The 21,975-nt window shown below is 41.0% G+C and overlaps 1 protein-coding gene across 2 annotated transcripts in view; it reads left to right on the top strand.

Annotated features, from left to right (window-relative positions):
* Window positions 1-19,048, top strand: part of Slc35f5 (solute carrier family 35 member F5) — a 37,030-nt gene extending 17,982 nt beyond the window's left edge. Inside the window, exons 11-16 of one of the 2 annotated variants that reach the window (XM_038350035.1) lie at window positions 2,719-2,823; window positions 3,506-3,665; window positions 5,933-6,023; window positions 10,081-10,235; window positions 11,417-11,513; window positions 18,125-19,048. In XM_038350035.1, the coding sequence (XP_038205963.1) occupies window positions 2,719-2,823; window positions 3,506-3,665; window positions 5,933-6,023; window positions 10,081-10,235; window positions 11,417-11,492 (587 nt within the window). In that variant the 3' untranslated portion in view covers window positions 11,493-11,513; window positions 18,125-19,048. Of the gene's footprint in view, window positions 1-2,718; window positions 2,824-3,505; window positions 3,666-5,932; window positions 6,024-10,080; window positions 10,236-11,416; window positions 11,514-18,124 lie in introns of those variants that run through there. The other variant, XR_005287741.1, reaches the window with a different exon arrangement.
* The last annotated feature ends 2,927 nt before the right edge of the window (window positions 19,049-21,975 follow it).

The raw sequence follows: 21,975 nt of genomic DNA, 5'->3' as shown, positions 1-21,975 counted from the left end.
AGGAATCAACATTGCCAACTAATTTTCTCATCCACTTTTCTATCTTTTATAAGCAGTTACTACTACAGTGAATACTTAATTTTATAGTAAGGGCAATAGACCCACCATTAATATAGCCATCTTCCCACAGCGTTCTTTTAGTGGCCTAAGATCTTTTTTTGATTTACATTTAGTTGACTTGTTCATCTAATGTCCTTTCAGCAGAAGCCCTAATGCAGTCTTACTTGTCTTCTATGGGTTTGACACGTATAAAGGGTACAGCTTATTTATCTTGTACAGTGTTTCTCCATTGGAGTTAGGGTTCATCTTGAATTCTTTCTAGTTAAATTGGTGCTGTACAAATTGGTAGTAATATTTTCTGATCTGGCTGGCATTGGTGCATTTTCTCTGAAGACCAATGACATTGCTTTAGTCTTTTGCTAGTGATGTAGGTATTAAGCCTGTCTGTCTGGGTGCTCCAGGTGAGGTGACCAGTTGGTGAAATAACAAGCATCTCATGGGGAGATAAATACTGTGAAGTTATAGAAATATTCTGTTGTAATACTCTCACCCACTAATTTTCTCATCTAGTCTGGTTCCTTGCCTTAGCAGTTACTATGATAGTAAACATTTAATTTTCATCTGTGCCTTGGATTTAGCAAAAACAAAGGTAACTAGAGCCCCACCTAGTTAATGTCTCTAGATATGTGAAGTGCTCTCCAAACTCTTCCTGGACTGCCCAGTTAGCTGTGCTTTGACCCACATCTGCTCTTTCTGACCCAGAGCCACTCTGTGTATATAAAACTTAATGCAGTGCAGCATGGGGGTGCATGCCTTTAATCCCAGCACTCAGCAGGCAGAGGCAGGTGAATCAATGAGTTTGAAGCCAGCCTGGTCTATAGAGTGAGTTCCAGGATAGCTAGGACTGCACAGAGAAACACTGTCTCAAAAAACCAACAAACAAACAGACCAACAATCAACCAAATAACAACAAAAAAACCAAAGAAACGCCTACAATATATCCTTGTTCTGGGAGCATAAGATTTTGTTGACAGGCTTTAAAAAATTTCTGATAGCAATAAAAAGAAAATAGACTTAATAAATTGTTGCTTGGCCCTAACATTCCTCGGGGGAGGGGTGAAAGGGGCAGTGTCAATGTCTCAGACATGGGGAGTCAGATAGAAGGCATACAGCAGACTTGCTTATTTAACAACGGGGAGGGAGATCTTAAATACTCTCCCAGCATCCAGGCATTCCCATCCATTGACATCGCATGGTTACCCCTCATTGGCTAGGCACCATCAGGACCTCCGACAGCACCAGGCAGACTCCAGGTTGGCTCCTCTCAGCCTCATAGGCCTTAACTTCCTCCAATAAATATTCTGTTCTTTCAAACAGATTAAAGTATTGAATGGTCACTTGGCACATTCTTTAATCGTTTTTAAAGGCTTACTTAAGGGTTGTTGAATATGAGTTAATTAAGATTAATTATTCATGCTATGTGAGCCTCACATCATATTGCACATTTTTAACTAATTATAAGCAATCATTATGTGTTTGTAGTCTTCAAACAGTTCTTGGTTTAAGAGAAGATATGGGAATTACAAACGAAGCCAATAGAGAATATTTTTACCTTGTGTGGACATATGGTGTGTATGTGTATACAAGTGAATGTGTTAGTATAGATACATGTTTGACACAATGCTGTGTAGAGGTCAGAGGACAACGTCAGGTGTTGGCTCTTGATTTCCACCTTGTTTGAGATGGGGTCTTTTGTTACTTGTTACTGTGTATGTCTGACTGCTGGTGTGTACACTTCCTGGGATTTTCTTGTCTGCCTCCCATCTCATTGCATGAGTGCTGGGATTACAGATGCATGCACTTCCATGAGTGACCTGATGTGGGTCATGGGGATTCACACCCATGTCCTCATACTTGTGTGGCAAGTGCTTTGTTCATTGTGCCATCTCCTCAACCCATAGTATCATAGTTAGCATTAGTAAATGTCCCATTGCCTAAAACAGAACCAAATCAACGGAATTTTAGCAGAGTAGGAAGGATTCTTGGTGGAAGAGGTGTGACCTTATGATGTGGTAGTAGAGTATCTGGAAATCCATATGGAGGGATGGGAAGAACAAGATAAAGCGGAAGAGAAACATTAGTTACAGTGTACAATAGCCTGGTTCATGTAGAGTAGTGGTTCTCAACCTATGGGTTGCAACCCCTTTGGGGAGGTCCAATGACCCTTTCACAGGGGTCACCTAAGACCATCAGAAAACACAGGTATTTAAATTATGATTCATAACAGTAGCAAAATTATAGTTGTAAAGTAGCAAAAAAATAATTTTATGGTTGAAGGACACCACAACATGAGGAACTGTATTAATGGACACAGCGTTAGGAAGATTGAGAATCACTGATATAGAGAAAATTAAGAAGTGCACGTTTCAAAATTAAAGACAGAATGTTACTTATCCGACTTTCATTGTTAGAACCTCTGTGGGTGTTCTGTTAGGTCACTAAGGCAAATGCTTTTGTATATTTATTTATTTACCCATTCAGTTCCTATCCTACAGGAGGATCTGGATGGAATGAGTTAAGTTTTTCTTTTTTTTTTTGCAGTCTCATTTCTTCATTTAGTATTCACTGTACTAGTAGACTCTAAGTATATGTAGTAATATATGTTGAAGGAGTTTTTTAATGGGTACAAGAGTTTAAATAATGTGTTGGTTCTTACAGGTTCCATTTGGTCCCTTGCTGGAGCGATGCTCTATGCTGTCTACATTGTGATGATCAAGAGAAAGGTAGACAGAGAAGATAAATTGGATATTCCAATGTTCTTTGGCAAGTATATGTTTAACCTTTTCGGTTATTTACTTGAAATGATAAATTCATAGGTTATTTTTTGAGAGAGTATGGAGACTTTTTTCTTCCTCCATATGACTTCTCTCCCTCTCCCCCTCCTCCTCCCTCCCTCCCTCTCTCTCTCCTTCTCTCCCTCCGTCCCTTCCTTCTTCCCTCCATCCTTTTCCTCCCCTTCTCTCCCCTTCCTTCCCCTCCCTCCCTCCCTCCCTCCCTCCTCCCTCCCTCCCTCCCTCCCTCCCTCCCTCCCTTCCTTACTTCCTTCCTTTTTTTGGAAATCTTATGAATTCCAAGGTCTCTCGTTGAATCTTCTGGGCCTCATGATTCAGCGAGACTAACTGGCCAGTGGGTCCTAGAAAGCCATGTCTGCATAACCCAGACTTGGAGTGCAAGTGAGCACCACCTGGGTGCTGAGGATGCACTCTTGAGCAGCAAGCACTTTACTGAGCTATCTGCCCAGCCAAACTGCAGTCAACAGTCACCAGGTGCTGATGCTGTTTTCCCTGGAATTGACCTGTTTGTAGAACTAATCATCAAACCAACACAAGCTCCAATTAAGCAACCCACTGAAGCCCTTCGGGAGATGTCACATTTCTAATAGTGTTACCAAGTTTGGAAAATTGAAATCAGCCATGATTTTAACCCATGTCTCTTTTATACTCAGGTTTTGTAGGTCTATTTAATCTGCTGCTCTTATGGCCAGGGTTCTTTGTACTTCATTATACTGGCTTTGAGGACTTCGAGTTTCCCAATAAAGTGGTACTTTTGTGTATCATTATCAACGGCCTCATTGGAACAGTTCTTTCCGAGTTTCTGTGGCTATGGTAGGTTCTGTTACTTTGCAGTTCATTTGTTTCACTTTGTTGACTTCTGAGTAGTTTGGATCTTTCTGTGTCTTCTGAGATCTGAAGATCCCTTCCACATTGGTACTTGTAATTGAATATATTTATTCTGATAAGATCAGGGACTTTGATTTTTAACTTCTTTGGGCCCAGGTGTTTGTTTACTAAATGTGTGAATATTACTGTGCAAACTAATACCGTCCTGCTTTCCTTCCTGCTGTTGTGATGAACACTCTGACTAAAAGTGACTTAGGGGAGGAGAGAGTTTCCTTAACTCACACTTCCAGGTCACAGCTCATCACTGAGGGAAGTCAGGGAAGACCTGCCCATATTAATCATCAGTTAAAACAATGTCTTAACAGACATGACACAGGCCAACCAGTCCCTTACTTGAGACTTCCTCAGATGACTCTAAGCCAGTGGTTCTCCACCTGTGGGTTGTAACGCCTTTGGGATCCAAAAGACCTTTTTAAAGGGGTCACATATCAGATATCCTGCATATTAGATATTTACCTTACAATTCATAACAGTAGCAAAATTACAGTTATGAAGTAGCAATGGAATAATGTTATGGTTGGGGGTCTCCACAACATGAGGAACTATATTAAAGCATTGTAACATTGGCAAGGTTGAGAATCACTGGTCTTGGCTGTGTTGAGAGCTGAAGCTAAATAGGACAATATAAATTGTTTAAATTTGTAAAAATGCTTTCAAGGTGTTAATTTACATGTATGAAATTATCAATCAATAAATAAAAGATATATATTTTAAAGCGTAGTGTTGGGGTCTGTGATGATAGCTCAGCTGATAAAGTTCTTGCTGCACTAACTTGAGGATCTGAGTTCGGGTGTCTAGGCAGGGTGGAATGACATGGGAGCACAGAGATGGGGAGAGCCATGGAACTCGCTTGCCAGTTAGTCTAGCTGAATCAGTGACCTGGGTTCAGTGACCTGGGTTCAGTGAGAGAAGAAGTCTCAAAAATAAGGTAAAGAATGAAACAGACACTGAATGTTGACCTGTGGTCTATACATGCACACGTGTACATATACCTGAGTGCACATGTACACACATGAACATGTATATATGAACACGTGAAGACTAGTGTTATACAAATGAAAGTAGCCATGTACTAATGAACACCATATGTTTTGATGTGAGAGTCCATGGATTCTTAGTGCAACTCCAGGAGTGTTACTTACTTAGGGAGCTTGGGAATATTTGTTGTTCCCAGGCTTCTTTTGCGTTGTTATGTTTATATTCAGAACTTTACAGATGGATGAGTCAGATGTGGAAATCATGAATGGATCAATTGGGAAGCTAGCATACTATACTATGTTAGATTTTTTCTCATTTAAGGACCATAAGTTTGAACACAGTATCCCATATAGAGTTTGTCAGACTTCAATTATAGTTTTAGTACTGTTTCTGTCAGATTGAAATTTTCAAAGAGCTGGGCCTTATGGCATAAGCTATCACTTTCTTAAAGTTTGTGTATGATTTCAGTTTTAATAATGCTGTTTGGTGGGGGCTAGAGAGATGTTTCTGTGTTTAAGAGTGCATGCTGGTCTTGCAGAGGACCTGAATTCAGTTTCCAGCACCCATATTGGGAAGCTTACCACTGCCAGCTTCAGAGGGATCCCACATCCTTGTCTGGTCCCTAAAGGAATTGCATTCATCTCTTCAGACCCACTCGTATACATAATTTAAAAATTAACTTTTTGTGTTCATTTTTATTGAACAAAACTGACAAAAGCATTAAAATGAAACCAAAATAAGACTGTATCGACAAACATTGAAATATTTGTAAGAAAATTTAAAGATTAAAAAGACAGCAAAGGGAAAAAATTAATTTTTAAAATCTAAAGAAAGGTAATGTGGTTTTGTTAGGTATCATCAAAAAAAACTAAAAACTCTGCTCAGTAATTTTTAAATTAAGGAAATTATACACACACACACACACACACACACATATCCCCAAAGTTGAATAATATATGCAAACAGATCTTAAAAATAGTATACAGCACCCAGAACACTGTGTAATTCCATGCTTGTATTTTTAATAGTCAAGGACAAACTTTGGAGTCATTTTAGTAATAATTATTTTTTTGTTTCTCTGTCCATACACAGCTTTTACCTCTGTTTGGGATCTCTCAGGCACATATTATAGGATAGGAAACTTTTTAATTTGTTGAGTGGCATTTTAAAAAATGTTTATAATATAGAAGTTATGTTTCCTTTCTTCTTCTCAGGGGCTGCTTTCTTACCTCATCGTTGATAGGCACACTTGCACTAAGCCTTACGATACCTCTCTCCATCATAGCCGATATGTGCATGCGAAAGGTAAGCCCGGCTCTTCCTGAGATGCTCTAGGACCCCGTGACAGCTAAATAATAAGGGGTCATATGGGTGATACTTGATGCTTCTTCCTGCCTCTGAGAGGGACTCTAGTACATAGAAATAGAAATAGTAGGGCTGAGGAAATGACTCAACCGATAGAGTGGCTCTGCCAACTTGAGGACAGGAGCTTGATCTTCAGAATTCATGTTAAAAAAAAAAAAGCCAGGAATAGTGTTGCATGCTTGTAACCCCAGTGCTGGGGAGGTGGAGACAGGAAGAATCCCAGGGCTCACTGACCAGCCAGCCTAGCCCACAGGGAGAGTCCTAGGTCAGTAAATAACTCTTTCAGAAAATGTCACCTAAATAAAGACAGCTGTATCAGTTAGGGTTTCTACTGCTATGAAGACACCATGACTACGACAACTATTATAATGGAAAACATTTATTGAGGTTTGAGGGGTTTAGTTCATTATCTTCATGTGGGCATGCAGGCAGACACAGTGCCAGAGAAGGAACTCAGAGTTCTACATCTTAATACTCAGGCAGCAGAAGCAATTGTGTCCCACACTGAGCTTAGCTTGAACATATGTGACCTCAAAGCCCACTCTTACAATGATGCATTTTCTCCCAAAAGGTCAGACCTACTTTAACACTATTTTGGAAGTGCCACACTTCCAAATAGTGCCACTCCCTATGGGCCAGGTATTCAAACACATGAGTCTCTGAAGACTATACCCACTCAAACTACCATAACAGCCAAGGTTGACCTCTGGCCTCTACAGTCATTGACATACCATATGTACATACACCCACATGTACCTGCCTACACAATAAACAAATAAGTAAATTAAAAAACAAATAAGATATAAAATTCAAAAGACATTAGATAATCTTCATTTTTGTCTTTCAATATTTTCCATTAGTTTCTAGGTAAGGAGAGTGGCTTTATATGAGACTTCTAGTTTTTGAGTAGCTGCTTTGTTCCTAGTGTGTTTGGTACAGGTCCATTGTATGCAATAGGAGATTGTTCTAGCACACTAGTTGGGGTAACTTGGCTTCTCAGGTTAGCTCCGGTGGTTGCTTAACACTGTGCTAACACTGCCATAAAAGTGAACTCCAGGAAAATGATGTGGTGTCGTGGCAAATGCTCACCTCTGTTGCACTTAGAGTAGGTGTCCCTGCCCTCTTAGATGAAGTCCTGCTCTGGACATGGGGATTCTGATGATAAATTATGGTGCAGAAGTAACACTCAGGAGCATCTCTGGTTGCAGCCTAGAGAAATGAGAAGTTTCTCTCCCCTCCCCCCCCCCCCCCCCTTTTCTTTTCTTGAGATTGTGTCTCACTGTATTACTCTGGCTGGTCTGGAACACACTACATTGATCAAGCTGGCTTTGAACTCACAGGGATCTGCCTCTGCCTCCCAAGTACTGGAATTAAAAGTATGTGCTACCTCACCCTATGAAAAGTTTCTTTAGTGCTTCTAAGGGTGGCAGAGGAGAGAGGTGTGCCTTTGCCTAAAGCTGCAGGAGGGAGACAGCCACTTAATTCTGCATTTGAAATTTGAGTATTTTAAGTCGTAAGTAATCATAAGGTACATGTGTGTTGGCTTAATACAGTTTGAAAATGGAAATATTTGAAAGCTATATGTTTCTAGTTGTTCTAGTAACCTTCTTTTTAGTACTATTTTTATTTAGGTCTTTATACCTTATGGATAAAGGCAAAATGCTCTCAGTCATGTGGATATTCTTTATTTAAAATGGTTCTTTAGCGATAGGAGATGGCTCAGTGGTTAAGAGCACTTACTGCTCTTACAGAAGACTGAATTCAGTTCCTATCATGCATCTTACAACCACCTGTAAATCTAACTATAGGTGATTCAACACTCTCTTTTGGCTTCTGCTAGTCTCTGTACACATGGGATGCACATCCGTACACTCAGGCACACACATATACACTTAAATAAATCTTCACAAAATAATTTTGTGCTGATATTTGTAGATTAGTAGGTGTTCTGGTAATCATTCCAAAAAATGTTATATTTTATCAGTACTTTGGTAGCTAACTGTGGGCTTCTCAGTTGCTCTTAATTGACTCATTTCTGAGTGTTCTGTGGGTCACTTAGCCTCTGTGTGCGTGTACTGTGCAAATTGGTTTGTATGTCAGAGGATTATTTTGTGTTTCTCGAAAGCCTTCACCAAATACATCTTTCTCATGAAACTTTTCTTTTTTAATGGTGGTGTTAAATGGGCCACCATGTACTTTCCAGCATTGGGAGTTTTGCCTGTGAAAACTCTTTTTTCCCTTTCTTTTCTATGCATGTGTGTTTGAATGAGTACATATGTGCACATGTGTGTATTCAGAGGCAACACAAGAGCATCTCCTGGACCCTGGTTTTTCCTAAGTAGACTAGCTGGGGAGTGGGCTCGGAGATCCTTGTGCCTCCATTCCAAGTACTAGGATTTCAAGTGTGCACCACCTTGCCCAAGACTTTTATTAGGGTCTGGGGATCACCAGAATTTTTATTAGGATTCTGGGGATCAAATTTAATTTTTCAAGCTTATAAAACCAAGCACTTCATTGAGTCATCTCTTATCCCTTATTTTCCTCTGTAACTCTCAGAAGAGAATAAATAAATGCTTTTCCATATTTAGCAAGTAGGAATGGCCATTTCCTTTTGTAAAACAGATCACCACTGTGTCCCTTGTCAGTCTCAGCAGTCAGTACAGGCTGCTTGGAAAATTGTTTTGGATACTTTAGCCTGATCTAGACACTAAAGGTAACGTCTCAACACAAAGGCTTTGAAGCTTTTCATTATCTTCAGTTTTTTGAGGACCTTGATCAGTGAAGGATGAGAGAAAGGATCAAGTTGCATCAGAGGGCTTGTTAGTGCTGAAGCCTGGCTTCTCACTGCTCTTGTTCACTTGGTCAGAATTTAATTCTGAACTTCTTTTTTCAATTGTGTGTGTGCACGCACATGCATTTGTGCCAGAGTATATATGTGGAGGTCAGAAGACAACCCCCAGGAGTCAGTTCTCTCCTTCCACGGGATGGGTCCCAAGGATTAAGTGATGTCGCCGGGCTTGGCTGCTTTACCTTCTGAGCTATCTCTCTGGCCCTGATTCTAAACATGTTTTCATCTGTTGATGGGGAAATTACCAATTTTGGGTGTTATATTTTGAATTTGTGGAGCTGGAGGGTAAGAGCACTTGTTGCTCTTCCAGAGGGTTTGAGTTCAAATTCCAGCATCCATGTCAGGCAGGCTCACAGTTTCCTGTAACTCCAGCTTCAGAGGATCAAATGCCCTCTTCTGGGTCCTGCTGACACCAGCAGAGATACACATACATATGACCAAATAAGTAAATAAATCTTTAAAATTATGAGTAATAACTGGGCGGTGGTGACTCATGTGTTTAATCTCAGCACTCAGGAGGCAGAGGCAGAGGCAGGTGCATCTCTGAGTTCAAAGCCAACCTGGTCTACAAATCAAGTTCCAGGACAGCCAGGGCTATTACACACTCTGTCTAAAAAACCAAAAAGGACTAAAATTAGAAATAATTAAAATTTGTTAACAAATTACTGATAGGCTTACAAAAGTTATCTGTAAGGGTTTCACTTGGTTTTAACACTAAGAACTGTAATGTAACTGTTAACACAGCTGTAACATAATGTTTATTTCAAATCTGAAATTTTGAAGATAGTGTTGGAAACTGAGGAAGAAAAATCCTCTTGTCAGCGGGAGTGACCATTATAGAAGAAATGGGTACCATGGTGCTGGAGTAAAAAACCCATTTGTGGACATTGCCACTCTGGGCACTGCTCTCAGTAAATACTGGCATAACTCTGCTGCTTTTCTTTTGCCCATTTTTTTTAATGCGATAAGTATTTTTACTAGTTATTTAGGCAAGTAGAATTATAAATTGAAGTCCTAAATCCTTTTATATAATAATACTTCATAACATATTATCAGTATTTAGTCTATCTTCTTGATATTTAATGTGTATTAAAGGTAAAAATTGCCTTAATGATAATTTTGAGGTTTTATTTTAATCTTTTGTTTTAGGTGCAGTTTTCTTGGTTATTTTTTGCAGGCGCTATCCCTGTGTTTTTTTCATTTTTTATTGTTACTCTCCTATGCCATTATAATAATTGGGATCCTGTGATGGTAGGAGTCAGAAGAATTTTTGCCTTCATATGTAGAAAACATCGAATTCAGAGGTATGTTTTATCCCACAAAGATTTTTTTTGAGTTTGTGTGTATACATTCATTCGTGTCTGCATGCACCTACATGTGTGTATACATGCATGAGAAGAGACCCGAGGTCGATGTCAAATGTCTTCCCTAAGTTCCACCTTAGTTTTTGAGTGTTTCACTGGTTAGCTAGTTGGGGTAGCTTGGATCAGTTTGACTAGGCTGGCTAGCAGCAAGCCCCAGGGACCCTGCTATCCCCACCACTGGGACTGCAATGTTTCTATCTTGCCTGGATATCTTATATGGGTTAGGGGTGATTGAATTTACATCTCTTTATGCCTGTGAGGCAAGCACTTTGCTAGCCAAGCCTTATCCCAGCCCCTGTTTGTTCTTGAGGTAGAGTTTTACCATGTAACCCTCGCTGACCCTACACTCCTGATCCTCATGCCTGTCCTCTGAGCCTTGGGGTCACAACATAGAAGAACAATGTGTGCAGCTGGGTGTGGCTGTTTTCTTGTAATTGCAGCAACTCAGGAGGACCAGTAGCATTCTGAAGTTGGGGCCTCTTGGGCTACAGAGGGAGACCCTGTCTCAACAGACAAAACAACAGTGGTGGGTTGGCTGAGAAAACAGAATAACCACAGTGGCCTGGCTTTTAGGGATTTTGACAGGACTTGTTGAAAGAATGAATTATATAATTTGTGTTGTGTAAGGAAAAAGAGATGCATTTGGATCCTTTGGATGGTGAGATAATTTCTTCACTGCTAATTTTTAGGAAGCAAGTGTTTTGGTATGCAGGTGGTATGTAATTAATTTAAATATAGAAAACTTTGATTTGGGTACAGTTCATAATAGAATATATTAGCCCTGTCTTACATTTTTTTCTTTTTTTTTAAATTGACTTTTATTGAGCTCTACATTTTTCTCTGCTCCTCTCCCTGCCTCTCCCCTCCCTTTCAACTCTCTTCCAAGGTCTCCACGCTCCCAATTTACTCAGGAGATCTTGTCTTTTTCTACTTCCCACATTTTCTTTTCTAAGTTTCTTTTTAAGAGATAAAGCTTTTTATATTTCATTTCAAAAACATGAGGGAAATTGCTAGTTCTGCCACTAACTGTATCTTGACCTCCCAGCATCAGACAGGGTAGTAGGCCATTTCTGAAGGTTTTTTTTTCCCTAAAGCTTTCTTAACTGTTACCTTTTCTTTAGAGTTTCAGAAGACAGCGAACAGTGTGAAAGCCTCATCCCTATGCACAGCGTTTCTCAGGAAGATGGAGCTACTTAGCTGCTTTCGTCTGTAGTCCAGGTGTGTATGTGAGCCAGCCCCAGACCAGTTCCTCATGATATTGTGGAGAATATTCAAGTATTCAGATGTGGCAGGTTGACCTACCTACCTACCTATACCTTCCTCCCTCCCTCCCTCCGTCCCTCCCTTCTTCCCTCCCTCCCTCCCTTCTTTTTTCCATCTTTCTTTTTTGAGACAAGATCTTTCTATGTAGCCCTGGATAGGCTGGAGCTTGCTATGTGGACCAGGATAACCCAAACTCACAGAGATCCCCCTGCCTCTTTCTTCCAGAGGGTTGGGAAAAAGTCGCATAACAACATCCTGTTCCTACAGGAGATTTCTTTTAGAGTGAGTTGCTTTAAGTGGCCCAAAGTGCTACAGCCCCTGGAACCAAACCACGTGGGTTCCAGATCTCCAGGTTCTTCCACAGCTGGCTGTGTGACACTTGGGGAGCTTCCTGGCCTCTTTAAGCCTGTTTCCTTGTTTGGGAAGTGGCACTGTGCTAGAACGATCTTACAGGTGTTGAGTTCAAAGTGTCACAATAGTGCCTTTCCCAATTAGATAGCCAGTGAGTTTTAACTCTGTGTATGTGCATGTGTATTACTGTGTTCATGTATCTTCTGGACAGAGGTTGACATCTGTTCTCTCCCTTTATTATTCTCAACAGTCTCATACTGAACCTGGACTTCACTGGTTCAGCTAGATTTTCTGGCTAGCAAATCATAGGAATCCTCCTGTCTCCACCTCCCAGCGCTGGGATTACAGGCATGTGCTTCTGTGCCTGGCTGTTTATGTGGGTTCTGGGATCTAAACTCAGGTCCTCACACATATGTAGCAAACACTTTACAAACTGAGTCATCTGTCCAACCTCTTATTCCATTTTTCTCCATGCTAAATCATTTTATCTAATGATAAACTTTAGAAAAATATTTTCTCTTACTATACAACAAAGAAAACATAAAATATTTTCAATCTCTTCCCCCTTCCCACCTTGCATGCGTGTATGTCGTGTGTATGTATGTGTGTGTGAGAGAGACAGAGAGAGAAAGAGAAAGTGTGTGTGAGAGAAAGAGACAGAGAACTTCAGTTTCCTTATAGAAACATGGGTGAGGGGTTATTTTATAAGAGCATGAGCAACCTGCCAGTGGGTACAGCACTGAAGAAATGTCTTTTCTTTCCTCAGCAGATACTAACTTCCCAGAGTTCCTTAAGTAGGGGTGGAGCCAAATGTTAACTGCCTAGAAACCCAAGTCGTAGCTGATTCCCTTGGACTTGCCTATCTCTTTGCAGATTGTGCTAACGTCTCTGTTGCTTGTCTGTCTAGCTTTCCATCTCCACTTGGCAAACATTTTCATTAAGATAGATGAAGATCTCTACTCCCACACCACATTTGTATCCTGATTCCAAGTCATTCTGGCCTCTCCATCTTCTGGTGGGCATGGTGGCACATGATGTAAACCCAGCGTTTGGGAAGTAGATACAGGAAGGGATGAAGGCCATCTTCCACTACACAGTGAGTTTGAGGCCAACCTGGACACATGAGATCATATCTCAGAAAACAAAAACAAAGAAACAGCAGAAAAAACAGAAACGTCCCACTGCTTCTGGATAGTCACTGCATACTTTGGGATAGCTCTCTATTCTGTGCTTATGTTTCTATGACTAAATACGAATTAAAATTTTTCCTAATATTTTCTCTAGTGCTTTTCTTGCTACTGTGTTTAGAGAATAAACTTTGAAGTTTTTCGTTTGTATAAGCACAGGGAAGCCTGACTGCATAGCTGACATTCTGTGCGATATGTACCCGATTCCTGCTATCTGTTACCTCCTCATCCGTTCTGGCTTGGCTGTATTTCTTAATGGTCACCCAAGGGTTGATTGCCGTTCTTTCTTCTCTTTGTTCATGTAGTTCATTCCTTCTAAGGAAAATGGCCTTTTATTATCTGTTGTCTTTTAAGTGATGCTTGTGGAACAGGTATGCCATCTTTAAATTAAAAATAATAGGGCTGGAGAGATGACTCAGTGCTAGGAATGCTTGGGGCTCTTGCAGAGAACCTGAGCTTGGTTCCTAACGCACATCTCAGGCATCTCACTATTGTGTGATGCTTTACTCTTTTGGCTTTTTGAGGGGCCCACCACCCCCCTCCAAATAAATCACACACAGAGGCTTATTCTTAGTTATGAATGCCCAGCTTTAGCTTGGCTTGTTTCTTGCAAATTTTCTTAACCTAATTTAACCCGACTACCTTTTGCCTCTGAGTTATCTTTCTCTATTTCTGTATACTTTTCTTTGCTGCTTTCTCCATGGCTTGCTGTGTATCTGGGTGGTTGGCCCCGAGTGTCCTCCTCTCCTCGTTCTCTTGCTCCTCCTCTTCCTTGTTTTCTCCTTCTATTTATACTCTCTGCCTGCTGGCCCTGTCCGTCCTTTCTCCTGCCTTGCTATTGGCCATTCATCTCTTTATTAGACCATCAGGTATTTTAGACTGACACAGTAGCACAGCTTCACAGAGTTAAATAAATGCAGCGTAAACAAAAGCCACACACCTGAAAGTAATATTCCCTAACAGCTCACAACTGCAGGAGATCCCGTGATCTTTTTGGCCTCCCCAGGCACTGCATTCTTGTGTACACAGACACACAAACACAAATAGAAATAAAATCTTTAGCTTATAAATAACTGTGAAGGTGGTTATTTAGAGTGTCCTATGTCATCACATTGTTCATGGGTTATCTTTCTGTGGAGTGCTCCTCATCACTCTCAGAGTCATGTTCAGATGCTGCCCCACCAGAATGTGTTCAGTGCTGGAAAAGCCAGAGCCAGAGAAAGCTGAGATAGTAAAGACTAGAGAAGGTGAAGAGCCATCAAGTAGCATAGACTAGAACAGGCTGAATGGGGGCTTTGTTGCTACAGGGGTAATGGTAGAATATGCCAGAAATAAAACTGAATGCTAGTACACAGTACCCAGCTAGTGTTGATGTCAGACCTGTTGGTGCTATGAAACTTGTTTTTAGTTCCTTATTTTTTAAATGTTTATTTACTTGATGCTCAGAGCCTAACTTGAGGGACTTGGATTTCCTTCTATATGTGGGTTCCAAAAACTGAACTTTGGTCATCAGACTCAGTGGCAAGCACATTTTCACCCTAAACTATCTTACCATCCCTGTCCTGAATTCTTTCTTTCTTTCTTTCTTTATTTTATTTATTTATATTTTTTTCTCATTTTTTTATTAAAAATTTCCATCTCCTCCCCTCCTCCTTCCCCTTCCCTCCCCTCCCCTCCCTTCCACCCATACCCCCACTCTGCTCCTCTCCAAGCTAAAGAGCCATCAGGGTTCCCTTCACTATGTTAAGTCTAAGGTCCTCCCAGCTCCCCCTAAGTCCAGGAAGGTGAGCAACCAAACTGACAAGGCTCACAGTGAGCCCGTCCATGCTGTAGAGTTCATGCTCATCGCCGTTGTCCTTGGTTTCTCAGTCCTCCTCCACCGTCAGCCACATTCAGAGAGTCCGGTTTGGTCCCCTGTTCCATCAGTCCCATTCCAACTGGACTTGGTGGTCTCCCGTTAGATCTGTCCCACCGTCTCAATGGGTAAATGCACTCCTCACAGAAAATGTTTTCTGTGTTTCTGTTTTGTTGATTTCTGCCCTCAGTTTGATAATTTCCAGTCTTCTACTCCTCCTAGGTGAGTCTGCTTCTTTCTTTTCTAGAGCTTTCAGGTGTGCTGTTAAGTCTCCAATGTGTGCTTTCTCTGTTTTTTTTTTTTAGTGGGCACTTAGTGCTATGAATTTTCCTCTTAGCACTGCTTTCATAGTGTCCCATAAGTTTGAGTATGTTGTGTCTTTATTTTCATTAAATTCAAGAAAGACTTTAATTTCTTTCTTTATTTCTTCCTTGACCCAGGTGTGGTTCAGTAGTTGACTGTTCAGTTTCCATGAGTTTGTAGGCTTTCTGGGGGTAGCATTGTTGTTGAATTCTAATTTTAATCCATGGTGCTCTGATAAGATGAAGGTGGTTACTAATATGTTTTTGTAACTGTAGAAGTTTGCTTTGTTACCAAGTATGTGGTCAATTTTCGAAAAAGTTCCGTGAGCCGCAGAGAAGAAGGTATATTCTTTCCTGTTTGGGTGGAATGTTCTATAGATGTCTGTTAAGTCCATTTGGTTCATTACCTCTATTAAGTCTCTTAATTCTCTGTTAGGTTTCTGTCGGATTGACCTGTCCATTGGTGAGAGAGGAGTGTTGAAGTCTCCCACTATCAGTGTGTTTGGTTTGATTGCTGCCTTGAGTTCTAGTAATGTTTCTTTTACATAAGTGGGTGCTTTTGTACTAGGGGCATAGATATTCAGGATTGAGACTTCATTCTGATAGATTTTTCCTGTAATGAGTATAAAGTGTCCCTTTCCATCTCTTCAGATTGATTTTAGTTTGAAGTCAACTTTGTTAGAAATTAGTATGGCCACACCGGCTTGTTTCTTAGGTCCATTTGCTTGATAAACCTTTTCCCAACCCTTTACTCTGAGTAGATGTCTGTCTTTGTGGTTGAGGTGTGTTTCTTGTAAACAGCAAAATGTTGGATCCTGTTTTCGTATCCAATCTCTTAGCCTGTGCCTCTTTATAGGTGAATTGAGTCCATTGATATTAAGTGATATTAATGACCAGTGGATATTAACTCCGGTTGTCATTTTTTATTTGGTAGTAGAGATTGTGTGTTTCCTTTCTTTGAGATGTGCTGGTGAAGGGTCGCTAGATGTCCGAGTTATTCTGGGCAATGCTGGACTCCTTTGTTTGTGAATTTCCTTCTATTACTTTCTGTAAGGCTGGATTTGTGACTACGTATTGTTTAAATTTGTTTTTATCCTGGAATATTTTGTTTTCTCCATTCATAGTGAATGAAAGCTTGGCTGGGTATAGTAATCTGGGCTTGCATCCATAGTCTCTTAGTTTCTGCAAAACATCTATCCAGGATCTTCTGGCTTTCATGGTTTCCATAGAGAAGTCAGGTGTTAGTCTGATAGGTTTACCTTTATATGTTACTTGACCTTTTTCCTTTGCAGCTCTTAATATTCTTTCTTTATTCTGTATGTTTTGTGTTTTGATTATAATATGGCGAGGGGATGATTTTTTTTTGATCCAGTCTATTTGGTGTTCTGTAAGCTTCTTGAACCTTAATAGGAATATCTTTCTTTAGGTTTGGGAAGTTTTCTTCTATAATTTTATTAAATATATTTTCTGGACCATTGAGCTGTAATTCTCCTTCTTCTACGCCTATTATTCTTAGGTTTGGTCTTTTTATTGTGTCCCAGATTTCCTGAATGTTTTGTGATGAGAATTTGTTGGATTTGCTGTTTTCTTTGATCAGTGCATTTATTTTCTCTATGGTATCTTCAGAATCTGAGATTCTTTCTTCTATCTCTTGTATTCTGTTGGTTATGCTTGTTTCTGTAGTCTCTGTTCGTTTACATAGATTTTCCATATCCAGCTGGCCCTCGGGTTGTGTTTTCTTCCTTGCCTCCATTTCAGTTTTCAAGTCTTACACTGTTTCCATTATCTGTTTGATTGTTTTTTCTTGGTTTCCTAGGATATCATTTACGGATTTACTCAATTCTTCAAACTTTTTGTTATTCTTCTCTTCCATTTCCTTAAGGGAGTTTTTCACCTCCTGTTTAAGGGACTCTATTACTTTCATAAAGTCAATTTTTTCTACTTCTTCTTGATTAGTGTGTTCAAGTCCTGTTATAAGTTCGCTGGGTTCTGGTGCTTGCTTTCATGTTGTTTTTCAAATTGTTGGAGGAATTCTTGTATTGGCACCTGCCCATTTCTTCCTCTGAATAATCCCCTTTGGGTCTTCTTTTAGAAGTTCAATTCACCCCAATGAATTCAGTTCACTCACCCCAATGAATGATGGATCTTCTGGTAGACAGTCAGGTCTCCTTGCTGGCCAAGCCGCTCACTGAGAAAGGGCTTACTTTGCTGCAGGCAGGCTATTGAAACAGGGGACCTCCCACCGGCCTGGGTGCACTCAATTCCAGGTTCCTGGCGCCCAAACAGGCTGAGCTGTGGGATTTTGTGGCCCCAAAGACTGGAGGATGAAGCCGGGGGGGGGGGGGGGTGTTCTGGGTGCAAGCTGGGAAGGGACATGTAGAGAGGCAGTATCCGGGGAGAATAACCCGAGCAGGAAGTGTGTGTGTGTGTGGGGGGGGGTGTTGGGGAATGTCTGTGGTCCCTCTCTGGGCAGCTGCCGCGGTTCAGGCACTCACTCACCCCAATGAATGATGGATCTTCTGGTAGTCAGGTTTTCTTGCTGCCCAAGCAGCTCGGTGACAAAGGGCCTACCTTGGTGCAGGCAGGCTATTGGAGCAGGGGACCTCCCACTGACCTGGGTGCATTCAATTCCTGGTCCAGGCGCTCAAACAGGCTGGGCTGTGGGATTTTGTGGCCCCAAAGATGGGAGGATGAAGCGGGGGCCCTGTCCTGAATTCTTAACTCAAGATGAAGTATCTAGTTACTAAATATAAGCATTGTATATAATGGGTCTTTCATCATTAAGATAATTTGCTTCTTAGACTCTGTGCTACAGAAAAGTGAGATGATGTAAATGATAAATAACCATTTTTTATATCCTTTTGTTTTTAGCGTAATGGAACATTCTACAGCGAAGAGACAATCTGGCAAGTTCTTTGTAGAAGTGTTTCAGTGCCTAGTCTGAACAATACCAGTTTCAGTTCTTTGAAACTCTAAATACATTTTCCTCATGTTGCTTTCTTCTTTTTCAAAATGAAGGATGTTCCATGTAGGTTGTGTGCAGTCCCGTTGCTGTAAAGGACCAACCTGCCTTACGTATCAGTTCAGTTCATGAAATCACTGGAGCTAATCAAGGAACACAATCTTTCTGGGGACTTAAACTCCTCATTCAGACTGAGTAATACTCTTTCCGAGAAATCACCCAAGTAGGTGAGCATCCTGACAGGCAGACCCTAACCGGCATTGCCTGCAAGGGGTGCAGATTATAGTTTTGAGTTTCATAGATTGCAGAATAACCACACAGAAGAAATGCTAGTTAATGTCACACGTATGTTCATGCAAAGCTGGTGGTGCTTTAGAGCACAGATGTTTGAGAAGAGATCTGGTCCGAGTGCACTCACTGTGTGATCCCTCCCTGGTGTTTGGTGCCTTGTATCTTAAAAAATGTGACAAGCCCTAACAGTTTTAAAGGGGAAAAACTGCAGACTGGAAAATTACATATTTCTAAAGGCTGTGTGGCTATAAATTAGTTGAGAAAGCTCTGTTTAATTTAGAGTTTTAAAGAAATATTCTCTCTTCAATTAAGAAATTTTCATAATGGAATGGTTTAAATTGAAGTGATAAAGAATATTATTAGAATAAAATGTTTGTATATGTATTTGTGTATTAAAGATGTATCAAGTAATTTTGTATTTTTTCCACATATAAATTACTCTAAAACTGGGTGCTGCTTCCTTAAATAATCTTACTTTCCTAAGTAAATGTAAATGGTTAAAATAAAATAAAAAAATAGGAGATACTCTGGTGAAAAGATGACATTTGATTCTTTTGTCTGTCATTATTAAATCATGGGGCTGAGAGTTAACCTCAGGGTAGAGTGCTTGCCTAGCACACATGAAACCCTGGGTTCCATCCCCAGCCTGCATAAACCAAGCAAAGTGGTGCACACCTGTAATCCTAGCATGCAGGGTGGAGGCAGGAAGATCATGATTTCAGAGTCATGCGTGGCTACATAGTGAATTTAAGGCCAGCATTGGATATTGAGGCCTATCTCAAAATCATATAAAATATTCCTAGTTGAGGTTTTAGGCATACTCATAGTGTATGCTTCTGGAACTGCTTCCTCTCAGGTCAGTGAGCTTATGTCTGAGGACTCTGACTTCTGGGCAGTCAGAATCCAGTCCGGTTCCAAGTGAAGTAAGAACCATTCTCCAAATCACTTAATGAATCTCATTTTTAAAAATTCTCTTTAGAGAGTTCCACTTTATACTGTTCACATTCTTAAAACTGATCTGGTGTTAACCTGAATCTAAAATGAAGGTTAGCTGTCTTTCTGCTCAGTCCTGAGTCCACTGTATTATATTAATTTAAATAGCAGGCAATCATGTTTTTCATTTGAGGGCACAAGTAATTCTTATGCTAAAACCAATGCTGGTTGGCAGGGTAAAAGACGTACAAAGGATGGGAAGATGTCTTAGTCAAGGAAGTGTCCTCCTTGCCAAGCATGTGGGTCTGGGTGAGTCTCCAGAATTGATGTAAAAATAGCAGGCATGGTGGTGATGGAGAAAGGAGGACCCCTGGGGACTGCTGGCCCACTTGGTAAGGTCCAGGTCATTGGAAGACCCTGCCTCAAAAAACAAGTCATGGGGCCAGGGAGATGACTCAGCTTGCTTCACAAGCCTCGTGAACTGACTTGGACCAAGAATCCCTGTAAAAGAGCTGGTTGTGGTGATTTGCCTCTGTAATCCCTGCACTCCTCTGGTGATAGGGGAGGTGAAGACAGACTTGCCAGGAAGCTGGCCGGCCCACTAGTGTAAAGTATGCAGTGCAGCATTAGAAACAAGGGAAACTGTTAACAAGGTGGGAAATAACTTCTGAGGGTTGTTTCTTGTCACCAACACACTCTGGCTTGTGTGTGACTGTACACATGAACACCATAACACTTTCAAAAATCAAATGGGCAGTACCCGAGGAATGGCAACTGATAATGACCTACACACATTCTCCACATTATATCTCTACACACCCTGCAGACATGAATACATGCACATGTGCACACACACAATGTGGATTTCTGAAATAACTTACTGAAGCAGCATGTTGTCTTACTTAGATTTGGAGAAATAGCTGAGAGTCCTACATCTTGCAGGCAATAGGAAGTCGACTGTCACACTGGGTGGTATCCTGAGCATGGGAAACCTCAAAGCCCACCCCCACAGTGACACACTTCCTCTAATAAGGCCATACCCAATCCAACAAAGCCACACCGCCTAATAGTGCCAGTGCCTGTGACGTTATGGAGGCCAATTATATTAAAACTACCACACATGTCAATTACTCAGACTAATTCTGGTTGCTTATTATCTGTATCAGTAGTTTTCTGGGTTTGCTATCAGAGTTTACAAAAATCTTCAGCAGTTTCCAGGGTGAAATAGTTGAGACCATGGAAGTACAACTCAAGCTTCAGATGGCTGTCTAAACACAATGGACGAAGCCGGTGGTTTTGGTGTACTTTGGTTGCTCTGCGTTCATGTCTCACAGATGGTCATTTCCACTGGGATGTAGGGACTGATGAGTGAGCCTCACTCAGTTAACCTGGGTGATGAATCTGCAGCAGATCCTTGGGGGAAGAACCATTGAATGAGTGAACATTGGGTGAATTACCACCACTTTCCTCTCCTACCTGCAAACTTTCCCCTCAAGTTTTATTTTTCTGGGTGATTTATTATTTTTTAAATTAATTGAGTTGTTGATCATTTCATACATGTATATAATATATTCTGGCACCCTCATCCTCCACCCTCTTTTATCCTCCTTTCCCCACAAACCCACCTTCCCACCCCATCCTTCCAACAAGTCCCCACATTTCTATCATGTTTTGTTTGCTTTTGCTTCGCTAGCCACTGTGACACTGTCTACTGATTCACTAGTAACCAGTAGCTATATCACTAATGACAATGACTTTATTTCTCCCAGAAGCCCTCTCTGCTATTATCTCCTCTGGTGGGGTAGGGCCCCCTGGAGCCCCTACCTCATCTAAGAAAACAGTAGGATCTTCTCGGTAGGGCCTAGGTCTCCAGCCAAAGGCTAAACAGCTTTACACACAAGTGGATTCCCTCTGGTGGACACAGCCTCAAATGTACTAGAGTAGTTGGTTTCCCCCTTAGTGTCCATACCATTATTACTCCAGTGGGCATATTGCTTTTCAGGTCTGTTTATAGCACATAGGGTCCACAGTTCAGTAAGCCTATGGATGACTTTTCTTTCTCTGAGCTTGCATAGCACGTGTAGCACTATGGAAGGTAGCCAGCAGGGGGGAAACTTTCATCTTGGTCCCAACAGGATTTCTCCCAAAGCATGTCAAGTTTTCAGCAGTAGGATCTTCACATCTCCTTTAAGGGTAAGCACATTGACCATGATGAACTTTTCAGCAGACATCTCGCTGACCTCTAACATTAGACAGTCAACAAAGAAACCTCCCTGCCTCAGCCTCACCCCAGCAGGGTCACCTAGCAGCCACTTATTCTGGCTCCTACATACATTGGTGGCAATGACTCCCTTCTACCCTGGTGTCTTGTAAAGAACTCACATTCAGGTAGGTCATTTCTGTAGGTTCCAGGTACTCTGGGGTGTTAGGTCAATAATGTATGACTGTGGAGGCCCAAAATTATCAGCCTATTTCCATGTTGACAAAAGGTCAGAGAGTTGGAACTTACAAGGTTGTGCTTCTACCTCAAACAAAG

Source organism: Arvicola amphibius, chromosome 12 (assembly GCF_903992535.2).
Source record: "Arvicola amphibius chromosome 12, mArvAmp1.2, whole genome shotgun sequence".
Classification (NCBI taxonomy): domain Eukaryota; kingdom Metazoa; phylum Chordata; class Mammalia; order Rodentia; family Cricetidae; genus Arvicola; species Arvicola amphibius.
The sequence above is the reverse complement of the archived record's forward strand: the minus strand, read 5'-3'. Positions and strand labels throughout refer to the sequence as shown.